This window comes from Electrona antarctica, assembly GCF_951216825.1.
Source record: "Electrona antarctica genome assembly, chromosome: 6".
Lineage (NCBI taxonomy): Eukaryota > Metazoa > Chordata > Actinopteri > Myctophiformes > Myctophidae > Electrona > Electrona antarctica.
This window is the reverse complement of record NC_136811.1, coordinates 24563534-24586263: the sequence shown is the minus strand read 5'-3', so window position 1 is coordinate 24586263 and position 22730 is coordinate 24563534. Positions and strand designations below refer to the sequence as shown.

Here is a 22730-nt window from a genome sequence, read left to right as displayed (position 1 = left end):
AAACTGAGCACTCCTGCGAACTTTGGAAGCCAATCTTAGCCAATCAGGATGGAGTCTGAGAAATCTGAAAGACCTGTTTCGTTGAATGGCTCTAGAGAGACTGTGTACCAATTTGTGTGATGTTTGGTCAAAATCTGTAGGTGTACTGTCCAAAAACTTGTTTTGCACAAATCGGCCTCCTGGTGGCGCTATAACAGGCCGTTCTGGAAAATGTGGGGCAGAGGTTCATCGTTGGCATCGACCGGGTTAACGGTGCCGGAGATTAGCTGGTAACAGACGGACGGAAGGACACACACACGGACACACACACACACACACACACACGGACGGAGTGCAAAACATGCAATACAACTGCAACTTCTTTATCTGTTATAACTCTCCAGGCACATTGTTCAGTGGAGCGCGCTGGTATGATAGCTGGTGTTACCATGAAGAAAATCCCAACAGATGACACCTACAGTGTCAAAGGAGAGACGTTAAAAAAGATGGTGGAGGAGGACAAGGCAGCAGGACTCATCCCGTTTTATGTAGGAAAACACATATTTACACTTAGCCTACACAACTATGTATATGCAAGCACACATACAGTACTGTATATGTACATGGACAAAGGCACACATAATTAACAAAGGAACATTATGTGTGTGTACCCGTGATGGAAATTAATTGAACTAGGTATGAACTATAGTTCTACATGTCATATTCTGTTTGTCCTAGATAGGTCCCTGTCCCGAATAATTTTTAACTCTGGCCTAGCCCCTGTTTGTGTTGTCCCCATGCTGTTATTCATAACAAATATTTCAGGGCCTATCATTTATGATATTTCTGTCGCCAGATTCACCACCTGGTCTCTGTCCCTACTATATTAAGTTGTAGTACTGTAAGACAATGTTGTGATTCAGTCTGCTTACTGTAGCCTAGTCGACTATTCAACTATATGTAGGAAAACACACATATTTACACTTAGCCTACACAACTATATGCAAGCACACATACAGTATATGTACATGGACAAAGGCACACATATGGCATTAACAAAGGTACATGTGAGCACATTATGTGTGTATGCCCGTGCACACAATATCACGTTTTTCCACACAGTGTCTTATTTACCATCACACATTTTAGTCCCAGGAACTCTGTCAGATATGTTACAGTCACATCATTTAGATTAGAACCTGTACCCTGTATTTACATGATATCGAATTGTATTATCGAGTGGATATACAGTAACCCCACTACCTGATATCAAATAACCATTTTTGCCTCCCTAGGAGCAAAAATAGCAAAAATAGCCAATCTGCTATTTTCACTATACTTCTTAAACGTTTTAATTTATTTTATTATATATATATTTAATTATCAATTATTTTGAAAATGTTTAGAAATGTCTTAATTTAAGAATGTATGTATGTATGTATGTGTGTGTGTGTGTGTGTGTGTGTGTGTGTGTGTGTGTGTGTGTGTGTGTGTGTGTGTGTGTGTGTGTGTGTGTGTGTGTGTGTGTGTGTGTGTGTGTGTGTGTGTGTGTATATATACACTTTATACGCCTTTTCTGTTCACACAATGACACCCTTCCCTCAGGTGGCTGGTGAAGCTGAGCATATAGCCTGAGGACATTGTAGAGGCTTAGTGGTCAGGATACATCTGGAGCCCCTGGGTTTATCTGAATGGTTACCTGTCCGCAGGGGCGGCAGGTTCCTATAACGGCAGTGGGTGCCCCCCGCCCCACCCCCCAGCCACCCCAGAACCGTGCGGTCACTGGAACAAAGCCACCGTATTAGCATTTGAACCTGTTCTGTGAACACCGTAAAGGTGTGTGCCTACGTGACAAAATGACCAGGGGGAGGGGATCTTCAGCCTTAATCTCAGTGGGTGCTATTTGCCTTATTCTTTTTTCAGTGGGTGCCCAAGCCCTCAGGCACTCCCAAAGTTGACGCCGTTGCCTGTGGCTGTGTGCTAATAAGAAAGGAATATACATTGTGTGCATAAGGCAGAGTAGGTAATTGGGGAGACATTAACATTATAGACTGATACATTTTATTTTCATTTTCACATGCAGGCCAATGAGCAAAATCCAATGTAATTATTTCTGTAGCACTTCTGATTGTCTTGTGATTGTGTATATAGATTTCATGAGGGTTCTTTTGGATTTTATTTCGCTTTTTGCCCTCCTACAGGTTTTTAGTTCAATGTTTGTTTTAAAAACGCCATTGACAATGACAGGAAAATTTACATCTTGTAAAATTTCATCTTGTCCCTAACACAAACATTAAGGACTCCATTTTTGTCGCCGCCGTTTCCCATGATGCGGCCCGCAAGTCAACCGCTGCCCTAAAATTACGAGTATAGGAGCTTGCTCTGAGCTTGCTCTGTCCCGTAATGGTATTTTGGTCCAGCGTCACCCGCTATCTATTTTGCCGACACCAGTATTTGTGCCTAGAGGTGTGGTCATGGGCGTGTTGGCACGCTTTCCCCTAAATTGCTATTTTGATCACATACATTTGGGATAGTGGAGTTTAAAAGCACCCGTAAGCCGTGCCAAATTAGTTTGGTAGAGCCGAGCGGCGCGCGCCTCAATGGAGACATGTCCAGGCACAGAGTCAGGCTGCCTCATCTCTCCTTATTCTCCTATTGCATCTCTTTGTAATTGTCCTATAATCAGCAGAAGTGAGTGCCTGCCACTTCCTTGTGTTTATATAATTGTATAGTCAAAGAAGTTATTTGTGCCAGGCATTGTGCGGCGTGCGCTATTCCATTTGCTCGTTTAGTTCATTACCCCATAGCGCAGAAAATGGGGTTTAATCCGATTTACCAAACTTTCCTTTTCGCTTCATACCGTTCCGTATAGAGACGGCCTACACGCACGATACCACATGAAAGCCCTATAATACATTTTAAAAAATAAGCGAGATTTGAGCGAGTTGTGCAGCACAAGTGAGACTTCAAGGCAGCAACACATCACTCTTCCATGGGCTATAGAGCGTCGCAGTCCCGCCTCCTACCCTGGACCAGGAAATGAAACCCAATGCATTATTCTCATAGACATTTCTTAAAGTATTTATTTAAAGACGGTTACGCCGCGGACAAAGCCAACTCGAGTCGTGACAACTCATGACAACACAAACAATATTTTGGACCAAACAAATAATTACAAAGAAGAAAAAAACGGCAGGTTACAACACTTTTTTTTTTGTTTTTCTTCTTTGTAATTATTTGTTTGGTCCAAAATATTGTTTGTGTTGTCATGAGTTGTCACGACTCGAGTTGGCTTTGCCCGCGGCGTAACCGTCTTTAAATAAATACTTTAAGAAATGTCTATGAGAATAATGCATTGGGTTTCATTTCCTGGTCCAGGGTAGGAGGCGGGACTGCGACGCTCTATAGACCGTAAGGCTATGAAGCAATATAGAGCGTCGCAGTCCCGCCTCCTACCCTGGACCAGGAAATGAAACCCAATGCATTATTCTCATAGACATTTCTTAAAGTATTTATTTAAAGACGGTTACGCCGCGGACAAAGCCAACTCGAGTCGTGACAACTCATGACAACACAAACAAGATTTTGGACCAAACAAATAATTACAAAGAAGAAAAAAACGGCAGGTTACAACACTTTTTTTGTTGTTTTTCTTCTTTGTAATTATTTGTTTGGTCCAAAATATTGTTTGTGTCGGGTGATAACGGTCGAATCCGCTAGATGAGCTGGTGTACCGTGTGGAGCAGAGGCAGCGAGGTTGGACATTGAGGGGTTGGAAATCATCCCGGTCGCGTGGTTCATGTAGCGCGTGTGTCACTGTGAAGGCCGTAGACTACAATGCGCCATTGGACTGGCCCCATGAAGTGAACGGGGTTGGTGTAACTCGGCAAAGTGGTGACGATTTTGACGTCACAGCAAACAGGCTGGTGGTCTTGCGCAAGAATGTGTTCTTTCATAGAAATGGGTATTGTACTATAAATATGACAGTTGCATGGATGCAAAGTAGTGCGTGATGTCTGGACAGGCATGCTGTTGGTGTTGTGCATGGTGAGATGTGTGCAAACGGTGTGGTTTGGTAGGAGAAGGCGGACAAAGGATGGGGTGTTGCGCTGGCTATTAGTGTGGCAGGAGGATACCTGATGATCTTGTTTTAGGGTGGAAGGGTGTTTGTTTTAAAAACCGCATTGACAATGAAGAGAAATTAATGTTTGTTTTGACACAGTTTGTTTTACATCATCATTACATCACCTAATTATCACCAAACAATGAATTAACATTGACATTGTTCTTTATTTCATAAGTTTCTATCCTGAAAAAAGAATTGTTCTATAAGTGAATAGACATGGATTAGATAACCATTGAATAAAGTAACAGTACATTTAGTAGAAAAGAGAACATTTGAAAGAAAAAGGCAAAATACCTTCTTTTTGAAGGTGACAATGAGTGACAAAGGATTTCCTGATTAATATGTTTTTATTTTTCAGTTCTGTGCATGTCTCGGCACAACTAATTCATGTGCTTTTGATCACATCACTGAACTTGGGCCCATATGTGAGTATAGAATTTACAGAAAGCTACAGACAGAATGAAAGCATGTGAAAAATATTGTAATAATACAATATTACCGTATTGTACCAATGTCTGCTTCTGTACTAGAGGGGAAAAGGTTCTTAGGTTCTTAGCAACATTTTACTATTGTTCCTTAATTAACTGGGCTGTCCTTTATCTATTCCAGGTAATTCAGAGACAATCTGGATGCATATTGATGCAGCATACGCTGGGAGTGCATTCATCTGTCCTGAATTCAGACATTTACTGAACGGTGTTGAGGTGAGAAAATGCAAAAATCATTCTGGAGAAAGTAGGCTACATACAGTAATAGTACATGATATTAGTGATCCACAAAATAAATATATATGGACTTCTTAGAATTTATCTTTACCTCTTCTACGCATCTCTGCAAACACCCTTTCTAGTCCGGAATGGTGCAGACGATTTCAGGAACCACATTTCATCTGGGAAGATCTCAAGCTGGACTCGCTTGAGTATGAGGATCTCTGCATTGCGGTAATCTTCAGCAGTACAGGCAGCTGCTGCTCTGATCTGCCGTCCCATGCAGGTCTTGCATCTTGGCTCAAGTGGTCGAATTGACTGGCTAAGTTCTTAGCCAATTTAGATGTTCTGCATCGTTGGGATGCCATACTCTATGGGTTGGTGCTTGCAGCCTGTCGGTTTGGCAGCGCCAACTGAGTCCTAGGGTGGATTTAGGGGAGTCTGCTATGTCTTGTGAGAGCCAGAGCTCTGGCCTCACGCCTTGCGAGCCTCGCAGGCCTCACGCCTTGCGCCTTGCCTCGCGCCTTGCAAGCCTTGCAGGCCTCGCAGGCCTCGCGTCTTGCGAGGCCTCGCCACTCTGCGAGGCCTTGTGCCTTGCCTCGCGCCTTGCGAGCCTCGCGGGCCTCGTGTCTCGCGACTCTATGAGGCCTCGCGCCTTGCGAGCCTCGCAGGCCTCGCGTCTTGCGAGCCTCGCGACTCTGCGAGGCCTTGCGCCTTGCCTCGCACCTTGCGAGCCTCGCAGGCCTCGCGCCTTGCGAGCCTCGCGCCTTGCGAGCCTCGCAGGCCTCGCATTTCCATTTTGCACCCATATTTTACTGCCATGTCTTAATACAGTGTTGCTTTTTACAAATAAAATAAGCAAATTAAGAAATGCCACGGTTGATTTTGATTGATCACAAAGTTAGTGTGAGGCTACTTTGATGGGAAAGCGACACGATGAAGAAATCACACATCCACTATAACACCCGCTGCCTGGGTGTGAACTATGAAGAACTCTAGTTGTATTATATAGAAATTTCACGAAATACCTTTCGTTTATGGGTAGGTTTCCTTCAAAACCTAGCTGCAGAACATTATTTTATGTACTCCCAGGACAGAAAATTCTAGAATTTTCGCTGTCCTGGGCTCTAAGGGTGACGTAGGAAGCCACGCCTATCCCGTATAGATACCTGCGTGGCTACGTCAGCCCTCATTCAACTTTTCTTCTGCTAAGCTGCGAGAACGAACTTTAACATTCCAGTGTGTGCAGGGTAATATATCTCGCAAACTCGGCCGAGAGATTAATTCTTTAGGACCGTGAGATCTCTGGCACACTCTCGAAGCAAACAGAAGGATACTTCTCGAGAAAAAAAAGCCGAACTTCGACACAAGTGAGTTCTAGGCAACTTGTTGCTACGCTAGCTTGTCGAAAAAACAGCTCGCGCCTCTTTTTCTCTCTCGCTAAAGCTAGCGTTTGTTAGCTTAAAGCTATCGATAGTTAGCTTAGCGCTACTAGGCAGATACGCCTGTGGTCTACTATTACACGCCACGAGGAAGATAAACCTGTGGCTGTTAAGCACCCGGACTCCTCTCTCTACAAGCAACCATGTCGCTGACGAGGGAGACCCAGCCCGGGGAAAGACGCCATCGACGACAGCCGGTGCCCGCCGACTGTCAAGAAGGCCCCAAACAAAAGACGTGCTCCACCTGGGGATGCGGGAACACGATGTCGGGCAAAGACGGGCATGACGAGTGCATGTATTGTCTCGGCCTCACCCACACCCGTGAGTCCATGGAGGAAATCGGTCCCGTTTGCCTCCATTGTGAGGAAATGGACGACGACGTCCTAAACAACAGGCTCGGACGTGTCCAAAGGTATTATGACAACTTTGCCGCCCACGGACTCCGAGAGAGGAGCCCCACTCCTCCCCCGCGACGAGCTCGCATACAAGTCCCGCCAAAGGGACAACGAGCTACCCCGAGACAGAGGCTCGACTACTCGGGCAACAGAGCCCCAACCGGAGCCTCTTCTTCAAGAGCAGCACCTGCCGGCGCTAGCCGAGACAGGTACGCTACTTCAGCCTCTGCAACCAGGGCTCACGAGGCCACTGATTACGAGGCTCATGGCGCGAGGCCAAGGGATACCTTCGCACCGCGCCGCTCTTCCCCAGCTCCACGTGCTCGACAACACGTCGTGCAGGCCACCATTGAGTGCCCGCCCAGACATACAGCTAGACGCAGACAGCCTGCTGTTGCACCCAGCTATATGGTGGACCGCCTGGACCCTTCCCCAGACCGCGCAATGTCTCCCGGTGGGGAGCATTGGACTACCAGGGAGGAAGGGGAGCTTCGTGATGACGAGCTCCCTTCCTTCCAGGAGCAACTCCAGGACTACCACGTCCTGGACGAGGCCTACGCGGACGAGCGAGATGGCCATGATGACCTCTCCCCCGGGGACTACGTCAGCACCACTCGTCGCCCCTTCGACGACCTGGATGCCATGGAAATACAGGAGCACCAGCAAGCCAGGGCTCCTGTCCCCCCGCCTCCTGTACCCCCCATGGATGACTCCAATATTTACGAGATATACAGGAAGGCTAGTGCACGTTGTAACCACACATGGCCTAAGTCAACTGTCAAGGTACTACCATGGGAAGGCAGGACTGATGAGTCCGCCCCCCCCCCTGCACCTAGAAGACAGAAGCTCCCTATGGCACAGGGCTTCGAGGAGGCCATGATGCACGCCTGGGACGAACCCCTCCTGAAGGTGGATTTTCCCAAGGCCAGCGCCAAGGGGCCCAACGACATACCAGATAAACAAACCCTCGCCATAGACTTCATGCCAGCTATGGACAAGGCTATAGCGGCCTACCTGGCCAACCCTGCAGCTCCTAGAGTGGATCACCACGTAAAGGAACCGCAGCTCCTGTCCAGCAGCGTGAGGGAAGCCTCAAAACTGAACAAGTGGCAGTATGCACACATGTCATTCGTGGCGAAGGCCCTCAATGCAGGAGCACTTCTCCAGGGTTCCATGAAGAGCCTCCTCATTGAGATGGGACAGAAGTCCATTAAAGTCCAGCTAGCGGAACTGCCAGAAGACCTGGCCGAGTTACGCCGCTTGAATCACGAGATGGCCACCCTCCAGAGGGACTCCACTCTCCACAACGCCAAGGCAATGGCATGTTCCATCCTCCAGGAGAGATGGCGTTGGGTCGATCAGACCAGCGCCATCTCCCTGGAGACAAAGAAAGAGTTTGTGGCTGGAAATATCCACCCAGACAGTATGTTTAAGGACGCTCTGGCCAAAATGTCAGAGACCATCCAACAGCTCGAGTCCTCCACCAAGACGATGAAGGCGCTCGAACCGCTGGCCAACCAGGCCGCCCCGGTAGGCCGCCCCAAGGCTAAGAAGGCACCCTGGAAGGCCAAGACCGATGACAAACCCAGGTCCCAGGACCGGAGCGGAGATAGACAGCGACAGCCTGCAGGCCGAGGCAGAGCAGACCGCCGCACCTCTCCGCCGCCCTACAAGGCCAGGAGCGCTCCCAGAGGCCGAGGCCAGGGGAAGCGCAAATGACCTGCCCGGGCCGGGTCATCTTCCCCACCACACTCAGAGTTCAAGGCCAGAGGTGGGGATCACAGATCTCACCTCAGAGCCTGCGCTGAAGCGCTTAAGGGGGCCTGTACACAGTGCTGTGAGCACCGTTGTACAGACCCCCAAAATTGTTATGTGCAATTCACATGTGTATGTTTTTCCACGTTGTTCAATAAAGAAAACAAAAAAACAAAAAACACAAAAAACAATAAAACCAACTCTGAAGGGCATAGGCCCAGTGGGAAAGATAACCCACACTGTGACAGCTTTAGCTGTCACAGTCCAAAAACTCCACGCCAATTTTTTCCAAACTCAATACCGAAAAAATTCACTAGAGGGAGACATTTCACACAAAGTAAGTCTTCCCCTAGGCAGGCCATGCACCACGCTGACAAGCACAGGGAACCCTTTGTCACGTCATCTGTCACAATGGCGGATATCCGGGGCTTCCCCGTGGATAATCCGTACAATTCAGACAGGATACAGGCTTCAGTTCGCCTCGAAACCGCCCACTTCCAGGAAAATTATTTTCTCAGAAGCGAGCGGGCAAAAGGCCGCCATTCTGCAAGAGGAAATCAATTCATTAATGCAGAAAGGCGCCATCACAGAGGTGGCCCTCGACCAATCAATGAACGGTTTTTACTCCCGCTATTTCTTGGTAAAGAAAAAGGGGGGCGGACTCCGTCCCATTCTAGACCTGAGGGCATTGAATCGTCACTTAAAAAAGCTGCGATTCAAAATGCTTACTCCACCAGTCCTCCTACGCCTAATTCGCGAAGGGGACTGGTTTACGTCGATAGACCTGCAAGACGCATATTTCCACATTCCGATTTACCCGCCGCACAGAAAATTTCTGCGCTTCGGGTTCAGAGGAAAAGTGTACGAGTACACAGTCCTTCCCTTCGGAATGTCACTGAGTCCCAGAGTCTTCATAAAGTGCACCGCGGCAGCTATCGCTCCGCTCCGACAGCAAGGGATCCGTCTCGCTACATACGTAGACGACTGGATCCTACTTGCAGACTCTCCACGAGAAGCACTGTCGCACACACATCGTGTGCTCAGCCACCTCGACTCGCTTGGGTTTATAATAAACCACGAGAAGAGCATGCTTATGCCAACACAGTCAATAGACTTTATAGGCATAACACTGAACTCAATCTCTTACACGGCCCGCCTGAGCCAAGAGAGAATAGACGCAACACTGCAGTGCGTGACGTCATTCAAAAGGGGACGCTCGATTCCTTTTCATGCATGCCTCCGGATGGCGGGGTTAATGGCCTCTGCGGTCTATTTAATCCGCCTAGCAAGGCTACATATGAGACCTTTCCAACGATGGATAGGCTCTCTACATGTACCAATGCACCGTCGGCACCAGAAGGTAACAGTAACATCACAATGCATACTAGCCCTTCAATGGTGGTCAGACAGGAAAACCCTCTCAGAGGGCGTCCCCATGGGAAAGCCTCTGATCAGGAAAGTCATAACTACAGACGCCAGCATGACAGGCTGGGGAGCCACGATGGAAGGACTCACAGCCAGAGGTTTATGGTTGGGGCCACTACGTGCCCTTCACATAAATTACTTAGAGCTCATGGCAGTCTTCCTCGCCCTGAAACACTTCGAGCAGCGCATCCTGGGTTGCCATGTCCTAGTCAGGACAGACAACACCACGGCCATGTGCTACATCAACAGACAAGGTGGACTCAGGTCCCCTCGTCTTCATCAACTGGCTCAGAAACTGATCCTGTGGTGCAACACACGCGTCCTCTCAATAGTAGCGTGTCACGTCCCAGGTCTTCTGAACACAGGGGCAGACCTGCTGTCCAGAGGACCTCTCCGCTACTCAGACTGGTCACTACACCCTCATGCAGTGGCCCAGGTCTGGAGCAGGTTTGGGAAATCCAAGGTGGATCTCTTTGCCACAGAGGAGAACACGAAGTGTCCCCTCTTCTTCGCAATCAGGGGACCATCAACGTTGGGGCTAGACGCTCTGTCACACCAATGGCCCAAAACCCTTCTCTACGCCTTTCCCCCGCTATCCCTCATCAGCCCCACTCTGGACAGAGTGAGGACTCAGGGTCTGAAGGTGCTCCTAATAGCCCCGTCGTGGGGGGTCTGGAGGTCGGAAATAACCCCTCTCCTCTACGACCAGCCGTGGAGAATTCCCCTTCGAGCGGATCTCCTCTCTCAAGCGAGGGGGGAGATCTTCCACCCTCACCCCCAGGACCTAGACCTATGGGTCTGGCCCGTCAAAGGGTGATGTTGACTGCCGTGGGTCTACCTCCGAACGTAATCGAAACGATTCAGAAAGGCAGAGCCCAGTCAACAAGGGACCGTTACGACACAGCCTGGCGCGTCTTCGAGCATTGGTGCTCACGAAGACCAGACCAAACAGTCCCCTACCAGGCCTCAGTGATCGACGTCCTGTCATTCCTGCAGGAGCTCCTAGACAGGTGTCTAGGCCTCTCCTCAGTCAAGGTCCATTTGGCGGCAATCTCTGCCTGCCACCCAGGCCTTGATAACCAGACGGTGTGGAAGCACCCGCTGGTAAAACAATTCATGAAGGGTGTACGCAGGGAACATAGGACATGCAGATCCCTCGTTCCCTCGTGGGATTTGTCCCTGGTTCTAAAGGCTCTGGCTACAGCACCCTTTGAACCACTACAAACCGTGAGCCTCAAGCTCCTAACCCTGAAGGTGGCTCTCCTGATCGCACTCACGACAGCAAAAAGGGTCAGCGACCTACATGCGCTCTCGATCTCTCCAGACTGCATGAGGTTCGATGAGGGGTCGACCAAGGTCACCCTAAAGGCAAACCCCGCCTTCATTCCCAAAAATGCTCTCTCAGTGTGTGTGCCAGTGAACCTACAGGCTTTCCATCCCCCGCCGTTCTCCTCTGACGAAGACAGCAGGCTTAATTGCCTCTGCCCAGTCAGAGCTTTACGCATATACGCGGATAGACTGGCTCCCTTCAGACAAGGAAGCCAACTCTTTGTGTCCTGGGGTGCCAGGACCAAAGGAAAGCCCGTCACGAAGGTCACTATCTCTAACTGGATAGTGGAAGCCATCCGTCTGGCCTACACTAGCCAAGGCGTGGATTCCCCTCAAGCCCTGAGGGCCCACTCCACAAGAGGTGTGGCAGCTTCCTGGGCACTCTACAAGGGTGTCTCCATTCAGGAAGTCTGCACAGCAGCAAGCTGGTCTACACCCTCGACTTTCGCCACATACTATAACCTAGATGTGGCAGCGCCCTCGCTAGCGCACGCGGTCTTGGGGGCCGCTGCTCAGTAAAGCATCAGGGCAGCATAGCGCTGCCTCCTGCTCTCCACAAGGACTAGGTTCTGGACCCAAAAGGGTCCGAGCCCCTCCCAAAAGGTTTACCTGGGACCCACTGGAAGTTCAGGTCACGGGAGTTCATAAAGTCCCATAAACGAAAGGTATTTCGTGAAATTTCTATATAATACAACGTTAAAGGTTACTTTAGTAACCACGGTTGTATATATAAATTGAACGAAATACCTTTCGTGGAACGCCCTTCTGTTCTCTAAAGCAGAAGAAAAGTTCCGAATGAGGGCTGACGTAGCCACGCAGGTATCTATACGGGATAGGCGTGGCTTCCTACGTCACCCTTAGAGCCCAGGACAGCGAAAATTCTAGAATTTTCTGTCCTGGGAGTACATAAAATAATGTTCTGCAGCTAGGTTTTGAAGGAAACCTACCCATAAACGAAAGGTATTTCGTTCAATTTATATATACAACCGTGGTTACTAAAGTAACCTTTAACGTTACTTACCTCATGCTGGTCGTTTGAATAATTAATCCAAGGTTTGTTTGTCTGGACTTCTTATTATTGTTATGAAGAGCATCATAAATGATTGGTTGCTTTGTCTTGTTTTTGAAGTTTGCAGACTCTTTCAACTTCAACGCCCATAAATGGCTTTTAGTCAACTTTGACTGCTCAACTATGTGGTAAGTTGTCTACCTATCACACAGTAAGCTTGAAAATGTCTGGTTCTCTTTCGAAATAAACTCTTGTAGGACCATATTACCTCATGGAGGTCTTATTATGTACAATTGTACATGGTTGCTATGCTGTGTCTGGAAGCCAGGGACCCGTATGGGCTCAAATTGATGCCAATATTATTTTGTATTTGTAAATAATTAATTAGCCAATTTGTAATAGAGCTCCGAAGTCTGACGTCACTTTCAGTAGAGGTCGTCAATCTCCAGGTTCATGTATTTGTTTATTTGCATTGTGATCCCCAAACGGCGATTTTAGGTCGCTTCATATAAGAACTGTGTTTGAAAAATAAACCGACCACCTCGGCGTTTCTGTCAGGGGAGTGGCTGTGCGTCGTTAATGATGTCCATTCATATTTGATACAGCCAGTTTCTAGAGAAAATGGAATTAATGTGACCACAAAAGCCTTGAAACTACATATGAATGCAATGTCGCTGAGCATATACGTCACGCCCAGCTGTCAACATATTGCGTTCCTGAGATTCCTCGTTGACGTAAGCTCAGCTGGTGGTGACTCGACTCGTACTAACCACGATACATTATATATCAATAAAATAAAAATAAACGTAATTAACGTTCAGTTTCTGTTGTGCGACGGGCTGCGGGCAGAAGCAGCCTACCCAGAAACGTAGTCTCTGGGTTGTTTGGCTCGTTTCTAACGCTTATTTTGTTACTCTTTGGGTATATTTGTACATTTCCACCTTCAGTCGATGCTTCATATCCATATGAGTGAAAAGGCCCGGGTGTTCGGTTTATTTTTCAAACACAGTTCTTATATGAGGCGATCTAAAATCCCCCTATGGAGAGTACAATGCTTATAAAAAGATACATGAACCATGGCGCTCACTGCCCTCTACTGGTAGTAGAGGGCAGTGACGTCAGGACTTCGGTGCTCTATTGACTGGTTGTTTTAATACAAGATATTGTATACCTAAACTTAGGTAGGAAACCCGTTTTAACAAACATGGCAACCCCGGTTGCTATGCAGACCTATGGAGCTTTTTTATTGCGTATAGTGGAAAAGGCCTCGCGTGATTGGCTCTTAGCCCAGGAAGCGAGCATCCGTAGAAAAAATCTGAGCATCAGAACCAATTTGTACTTGAGCTACTACTTTAGTTGTGCCATTTTTTCTGTTTGTGTTTGCAAGTTCAAACACAAAGCAAAATATGAATTACGAGTGCACAAATTGTTTTCATGAATACAGTACACATTCTTTTACCAGTGCACTTTTTTTTTTTTTTTTTTTTACAAATACAAAATAATATTGCCATCAATTTGAGCCCATAGACGTGCCCAGACATTTTAGGGGGCAGGAGCTCAATAAATAAAAGGCCACTCACCCCACTGACACCGGGTTCCGACAGTGCTACAGTCGTGAGTCCGACACCCTACCCAAAACCCAACCTTTAACCTGCCACGGGTTAGTTGTAACCTGCCACACATGTCGGGAGTCACTGGTTAGTTTTAACCTGCCACATGTCTGGAGCCACGGTGAGTTTTAACCCGGCCACGGGTTAAAACGGGAGCGACAGTGTTGTCGGACTAATGCCTGTCGGACTGTTAGTATGTCTGGGTGCAGCTGCACCTAACCTTAACCCATGTCTAACCAATGACTAGTCTAAACTAAGTATGCACCCCAGTATGTCTAACAAAAGTATGCACCCCCTGACACTGTATGCCCAACCTGACGTTGTCAACTCGCCCGCCATTCAAAATAACACATTCATAACATGGTATCTGTTTGTATAATGACAATACACTATTCTATAAACAAACCACTGATTTGACTTCATGGAAGTAATGTAGTCAGTCAGAGTTCAGTTGTTTCTTTCAGATAGAAAGCTGAAATTTTACTATTCATAAAATTACAGATTTGCAGTCCTACTCTGACATGCCTTATACATATGCCACCTGAATTGTCGGCAGTGCTCAGCACAAAGCCAACATAAACACGGCACTCGGTTACAACGCAAATCAAAACTTGTCCCCCTCCCCCCATATACAGTATATCACACAGTATTACTGACTGTGTATATGATAAGGCTGGCTCGTTCTCAATATAATGTAAGCAGACACCAGACAGATCATATACCTATTAGCATAGCACATACAAATCCACAATAGCAATTAGAGAACAAAATGTGTAAAATGAGAGAAGAGAAGTAAGCTCTAAGCAGCAAAACGGGCCGGCACAATTATTTCAATGGTATTGTTGTTGTTGTTTTCTTGTCCACAGGGTGAAGAGGAGATCTGACATCATTGGGGCCTTCAAGATGGACCCCCTCTACCTCACACATGAAAACCAAGAGTCATGTATGTAGTGTTATTATTTTTAACATTACCATTTAAGCTAAGCTAATACATCCCATCATTAGTAATTTGTTAACAATAGATCGAATGGGTATAGATGGATGAAGGATGCCTTATAATTTATATGAACTACTGTATATGTCTTTAGCGCTATTATTTGTATTAAACTCGCCATGTGTATACTGAGCAGTATACTGTACAACTGGAGAGAGAGAAAGGAGATGGGTGGGGGGGGGGGGGGGGGCAGAAAGTTAAGACAGATAATTAATCAGTGGATCTGCACATCACATCAGCTTAGTCAACCTTACAATCCTGCCACCTGAAGTTAAGCTCACTGACAAGTCAGATTCTGAGATAAATTAGTTTTAAAGCTACAGTCCGTAGGTCCGTTGGCATGGCATGGCATGGCATATGTTGGATGATTGGATATTAATAACCATAACCATAATCTGTATACAGGCCTATATTGTTAATCAAATCTACACCGAGTGTGACATGTCAAATACATTAATTGAAGTATTGTATTGAAGTTCACATTATAATGAGCAGGCAAATATATAAAGCAAGCAAAGACTAAAATAAACAGAATACATGCAATACATCAATCATAATGGCTAAGAAAACACATTTCAGGTTTCAACTGCTAACGTCACAGCAATTTGCATGACACCCACAATATTTAAAACTGTTTGAGAATGTATGATATATTCAGAAAAATGGAAGGGGTATTTTTTTTGTATGTGATGAAAACAAAAAAAATTGCTCAAATGGACAGATTTAATTGTTGATTGATCTATGATGGATATGAATATTTATTTAAGCTTTGCATGTGTGACTAAATCCTTATCTCTCTCTTCACAGGTGTGATCACAGATTATAGGGTAAGAGGAATGATAATAATTTATTTAGTTTACTCCAATACATTTAATGCCAGAATATGTTGAGACTGTGTTATGACCATTTGTCTAAGTAGTAACATAGGCCTAAATACGGAAGAACGACAACTGAAGTAAAAACTGAAATGTTTTATGATCTCAGTAGCAGCAGTTTTATCATGAGGTTGTCACATAAGGTTGACTCAGTCACTCCAGGGTGAAGGTTTACAATAAATCCTATACTAAATCCCTAACCTGACATTTTTAGGCAGAAAGAAACAACAAAAAGACTATAGTGAACCTACTTACCTACTACCTAATAAAGATACACAGGAGACAAAAATACACAGTATTTGGTTAAACAAATTACCCAAACAAATAAATGACCATTCACCCCTACGGCCCCTACGGTTTTACAAAGATGAATTAAGCAAAGAGAAATGACTGAGGACCAAACTTAAGACACAATATAACTAAATGCAAAAGGACTGAAAGCTACATCGTTTGGTGGGGGACAGAGTGCTTGATTCTCGGCTGCTTTCTGGCTGCCATTCCCCAGAGCTATCAGAGCAGCGGGTGCAGGCACACTTAAAGGGACACTTCACCCTTTTTGCAAAAAAAATGACAAATTTGCAACGCTACCTGCTTTCAATCGTCCACTACACTTCACACTCACACCATCTTTCAGCATCACACCCAACTCTCCACCATTCTCACAGCATTCACAGCAACATTCTGCACCTTAATTAGGAGCACAAGAGGAAAACAATAAAATACAAGCCACAAATAATAACAACATAATCCAACTCATCACAAAATATACCAAAATTAACCAAATACAAAATATATAATACTTTATACAAATAGAAAATATGGCTGGCCATAAGAGACTGACTTTGCGTCTCCTTTCCTCTCCTCTCACACAGCATTGGCAGATTCCATTGAGTAGAAGGTTTCGTTCATTAAAGATGTGGTTTGTCTTCCGCATGTATGGACTCACAGGCTTGCAGGATTACATCCGAAAGGTGGGATACCAATTCAGCTCTTTACTCTCTCTCCTCTAATATATAATGCCATATGTTTTTCCAAAGGTATCTGTAATTCCATTGCTGTGTTATAAGCAATTGCAACAGGCGGAGTGTCCTCCGGTTTAGTCCACGACATTAGGTTAAGATGACATTTTGGTTACTCGGGAGAAAATGTGTGTGCCTCTGTTTTACTGGCCGCCTTCTTCTCTCTCTCTTCCAATCTTTCTCCTGTCAAACTGATATATCTGTTCTGTATTGCCTCTCTCGTGTAAATGTCACTCTTTCTTCGGAACCCTGCCCTTTGCCTTACCCCCAAACCCCACTCTGCCTTCACACACATCATCTGTCAATCATATGGGACTATATATACTGTCCACTTTTCATGTGTCTTCCATTTCTTCACCCTTCAATCCTTTCCATTCCTCTTTCTTACAAGAGCCTGTTCTGTGTCTGCTCTGTTGTAAATTAAATTAAGCATCAGTTCGTAGCAACATACAGTGCACATGCCCAACCCTCCAGTGGGTTGATAACCATTGTTTTAGTACTTTAAACCTGAACGTAGTGCTGACCTTTAGGTCCAGCAGTCTGGACAGCAGCATGCCAAGGTCAAGGAGGCAGTAAAATGAGGCATTTGATGACCAAGACGCCATCTTCAACACATTCTAATTGCCTAATGATTAAATAACAAGGCAGCATACAGTAAAGTAGGAAAAAGGACACAATAAATGAATGTAAGTCCATTATAATAGCTCATGAAACCTGTGCGGTGATGAATAATTGGCTGGGAATGAGGAAGCAAAGCAGTGTTCTGTTCTCTAAGTTGTTGGCCAATGTTTGGCTTCATTAGGAAACAATTGGCATTGGATGTGTATGTAATAATGTCTGCCCACACACACACACACACGTGCACGCACGCACGCATGCACACACACACACACGCACACATGCACACACACGCGCACACACACACACACACACACACACACACACACACACACACACACACACACACACACACACACACACCCACACACACACACACACACACACACACACACACACACACACACACACACACACACACACACACACACCTTGAATATCAACATGCCTCCTTTGTAAAACTAAAGTAGGCTAATTCCAAGCAGTGCAGCATGCACCCTATATGTATGTGTCAGTGAGATTTGGGATAATAATTGGATGAATTCTACCATAGGGAACTTTGATCTCATGATGTCATTTAAACAATATTCAAGAGGACCACAAAGACATTTTCTGAACTGTTCTCTTTTTGACCATTATCGTTTCATGGTTATTAGACACACATTCTATACATTTTAGAAGTCCTGTCTAATTTGTAGAATGAGTCACACCATATCAGAGCACAATGTTGCCATCTAGTGAATATAAAAGGAAAATACAACCTTCAAATCTGTTAATACTGATATTGTTTACATTGAATATCAGATCAACTCTCACTTAAATGCCATGATACAAAAGACGTTCTTACTTCTATTTAAGCAACTACAGCATACTATCATGATTATTCTGCATAATAATATAATATGATATGTATATACTGGTTTCTTAGGTCCTACTATGTAACTTGTAGCATACAATCAGTTACAGTAGCATAACATTTCAGTCAGATAACTCACAAATAGTTTGAACAAATATTTATTATAGAATGCGAATACAAGTGTGCATATGATATTGTATCTTGCCGTTCGGCTCTGCTACATTTTTCTCTCTGCTCGGCACAATTATACGACCATCATTAACCATTAAGAGCAGGGAGATAGACATACAATAACAACACCCCCATGGGGAACAGGAATAGCAGAGCCCACCGGTGGTGCTGGGGTGGTGGTGGGAGCAAACAGTGCATAACAACACCAGGAACGCATATTCAGAGGAAGGAAAACTCTGCTCAATTGGTCAGCTGATTGGTCAGTCCCTCGAGTATATCTGACTGAACTAACTCTGCAAGCTACGTATCATTTGTATAGCCTACCTTTCCGTGGTTTAAGCATTAAACATAACTATTACACTATACTATTACATGTAACTACTGTATTGTATTTGAATAATAATTGACAATGTATAAATCGTGCCTAATTTATGGTCTATATCATGCAACAAAGTATAAATCAGGCTTGAGACTTAGCTTGTTTTGTTCTGCTTACAGCATGTGGGCCTGGCCAAAGAGTTTGAGAGCTTAGTGAGATCAGACAAGAGGTTTGAGATTTGTGCAGAGGTCGTCATGGGACTTGTCTGTTTCAGGCTGAAGGTAAAACCAATTTTCATAACTTTTAGAGTTTTTTTCACTAATAAGACTTTTGACCTTGCCCTTGCCCTGAGCTCGTTTGCATAGGCCTACAGTATTACAGATACTGCCAAATGCCTTGCTAGATGTTTCTAAATGAGTGTGAAGTTGGATTTCCTAAATCATTTTGTCATCCATTACTACAGTACAGTATGTGTAGAAAATATTCTTTCAACATCCTTTTATCTTATTACCTCCTGTCTCATCCTGCCATCGCTCCTCTAAGGGCTCAAATAAGCTGACGGAGGCTTTGTTGAAGAAGATCAATCATGCCAAGCGGATCCACCTGGTACCATGCCAGCTATCCGGCCACTTTGTCTTGCGCTTCGCCATCTGTGCCCGCACCACAGAGTCACACCATATCCAAGAGGCATGGCAGCACATTACAACGCTGACCTCTGACCTGAAACAACAGGGATAACTCACTGACCAATGGCCGGAGGAAATAAATAGCTGCTCTGAGCTGTAAGTTAGGATAGGGAATATCATTTTAATGTTGCAGATAAAAGATGTCCAAAAAAAGTGAAGCATATTATTTAATATACCAGTTCCTAGAATGACACATCCGTGCTTGCCCTATCCCATGCTGACTCCATTTTATTTTACTCATACATCGAAAAATCGTACATCGAAAATCAGGATTTCGATCGAAAATCGAAATCCTGTGTGATGCATTGCACAGTATGTTATATGTAGGTTTTAATGTAGGTTTTATGTAGCTTTCAGTTGCACCCCATTGTGTTTTCTGACTTAAATTAAAGAAAAGCCTACAGTAAAAGGCAAAAGCTAGTGTTCATTTAAGTTGTTGGACAAATGGAACCCTACAAACAACCTATAAAACATATCTACTATGCATACTATAAAACCAAGTGATCAGTTCAAAATATCACATTTTCAACAACAACAACAACAATAATAATCTACTAGTGATGCGCGGGCTGGAGGTCCCGCGGGGTATCTGTGAGTTAATCTCTGAGACTTCACTGAATGTATTGCTCTTTGTATGTGTGAGTAAATCTAATCTTGTATTCATTTCCGTCAGTAAATGTATGTGAGTAAGAACTAGCTTTTATATGTAGCTGCATGTCTGAGTGAGGGATTATAAATTAAGAACTGAATGTTTGGGAGAGATTATAAAATGTATCTGGTTTGGATATACAAAGATTTGTGGAGGATTTGAAAATAAAGCATTATTTTTTGGTGTTTTTCATTCTATTAAAAATATTGTTTGTGCTACTTTAAAGAAAATGTAACTACTTGAAGCGACTACTTGTTTCTAGTCGCAACTATTTGCTTACTAGTTGCGACCAGATCTCGACTAGTTGCTAATGGTCTCGACTAGTTGCTGATTAGTCGCGACTAGTTGTAGGTCGGACAGTGTCCCGCCATCGTTTTTGCGCTTTTAGGCGCCGGGGAGTGATTTTTGGCCCCGTTCGCCCGAGGAGAGTCCCATGACTGCAGGGCGGCTCTCAGACCCGCATCCGTGGACCCCTTGGGGGTCGCTCCTTTTCATCCATGGACCCCTTGGGGGTCGCTCCTTTTCATCCATGGACCCCTTGGGGGTCCTCCATCCATGGACACCTTGGGGGTCCTCCATCCATGGACCCCTTGGGGGTCGCTCCTTTACAGAGATATTGCCTTTTTTGTCCCTGAAAAGAGAAAAGGCCATCGCAATTTATTTTAGCTTGATAGCATCTCACAGTGATGTCACAGAGACATGTCAATTTAATTTTTTTTAAAGGTTTAAGATTTGATCGATTTATAGCTTAATGAAATGACGAGTGTTTTTGGCTTTTATATATATAGGTGTTTCTCGGCACAACTTTGACGTCATAGTAGGCCTACTCGCCCAAATGTCAAGCTTTTTTAAATTCAAAATGTTATACAATATGGCTCAGTGGTCCAGGCACCTTGGCTGGCAATCCAGTCTGGCAGTGTGCTGCGGGTTCGATTCCCGATCCCAGCCTAATCCCAGTCTGTCCCTCCATAAAAAATATAAAATAAAGGCGAAAGCCACAAAAAAAAACATTTCATCCTGTACGATATGTGATTCAATTCTCTCTGTATTAAAAAAATATATACCTTTAATGAACTGTCTGGATTTCATTACGCGCACGTCTGCACGTCAGCTGAAGACACTGTTTCCAGATGTATGCTTGTAAGTTGGATCTCTTCAGATGTTCTTGTGAGCTATTTTTGCCAGGAAGAAGACCCAAACTTGATTTTACCCTCTGTTGCTCATGGAGAGAAGACTTCCGCACACCCGGTAGACAATTTGTAGCAGGTTGCTCATACATGAGGCCACAACCGCTGCAGGGAAACGAGTGCTCTGTTGTTTGTGCTTGTAGTCAGGGGATATTAATACAATCTGGGAATACATTTCTTACCAAGAATTTTCTTCACCAATGTGTTTGTAAACGTGTCTACTAACATATCCCAATTTTCGACAGCTGCTGAAAGTTGGGGTACCATACAAGCATTATAAGGCAAAATGTTCTAAATTTCATTATGCTTTAACCCATTCTGTACGAGAACCCCTTTTGGGGTTTTAAGCATTATGTTATACATTACTTTCGGCGGCCAATTACATATATTTTTGGGGGCCATTGACATGAAAATTTTGCCCAAATATGCCCAAATGTGTTGACCTCATCATATTTGTGATGACGGCTATGGCCGTTTTTAGCCCAAGGAGTGTTTTTCGTGCAAAACTAATGCTTGGAATGGATTCAGAATCATGAAAACCCTAGTTTGACACGTCACATGCTACTTGAAGCATAATGAAATTTAGAACATTTTGCCTTATAATGGTTGCACCGTAACCCAACTTTCAGCAGCTGTCAAAGATTCCCCTAGGGTGGTTGAATAGAAACCAATGTGGGATATGTTAGTAGACACCTTTGGTGAAGAAAATTCATGGTAAGAAATGTATTCCCAGATTTGACATTATACTGATAATATTCCCTGACTATTGTGCTGCTTTCCAGTTCTTTCTTTTTCTTCTTTTCGGTTTCTCTCAAAGGCAGACACGGCACCATGCCAATAGGGCTGCAACGATTAATCGATTAATCGTAATCGAATCGGTTATTCAATTAGTTGTCAACTAATTTAGTAATCGATTAATCGAATCGGCAACTAATCACTGACATTTTTTGCAATTTACCATGGGTTATAGTGAGTATATTGAGCATAGTGAGTATATAGTGAGCATAGAGAGTATATATTCAGTGTATAGTGAGTATAGTAAGCATAGTGAGTATATACAGTAGTGAGTATATAGTGAGTATAGTGAGCATAGTGAGTATATAGTGAGTATATAGTGAGCATAGTGAGTATAGTGAGTATATAGTGAGTATATAGTGAGCATAGTGAGTATATAGTGAGCATAGTGAGTATATAGTGAGCATAGTGAGTATAGTCAGTGTATAGTGAGCATAGTGAGCATAGTGAGTATAGTCAGTGTATAATGAGTATATAGTGAGTATAGTGAGTATATAGTGAGCATAGTGAGTATATAGTGAGTATATAGTGAGCATAGTGAGTATAGTCAGTGTATAGTGAGCATAGTGAGTGTATAGTGAGCATAGTGAGTATAGTCAGTGTATAGTGAGTATAGTGAGTATATAGTGAGTATAGTGAGTATATAGTGAGCATAGTGAGTATATTGAGTATAGTATAAATAACTGAAGAGTGTTCACAATTCCCACTATGTGTAGGATTTGCACTCAGGACCTCTGGATCATGTGGAGGGCATCTTAACACAGTGAGCTGTGTAGGCCTACTT

General features: G+C 44.6%; 1 protein-coding gene across 1 annotated transcript in view; it reads left to right on the top strand.

Annotated features, from left to right (window-relative positions):
- The window catches only part of LOC306925010 (aromatic-L-amino-acid decarboxylase-like), a gene marked incomplete at both ends in the record, with an annotated part of 123623 nt that overhangs the window by 21981 nt on the left and 78912 nt on the right, over positions 1 to 22730 (top strand). Inside the window, 7 exons of the mRNA XM_079503689.1 lie at positions 384 to 527; positions 4464 to 4530; positions 4715 to 4809; positions 12288 to 12355; positions 14644 to 14720; positions 15579 to 15598; positions 16519 to 16617. Coding sequence (XP_079359815.1) covers positions 384 to 527; positions 4464 to 4530; positions 4715 to 4809; positions 12288 to 12355; positions 14644 to 14720; positions 15579 to 15598; positions 16519 to 16617 — 570 coding nt within the window. The remainder of the gene's footprint in view (positions 1 to 383; positions 528 to 4463; positions 4531 to 4714; positions 4810 to 12287; positions 12356 to 14643; positions 14721 to 15578; positions 15599 to 16518; positions 16618 to 22730) is intronic.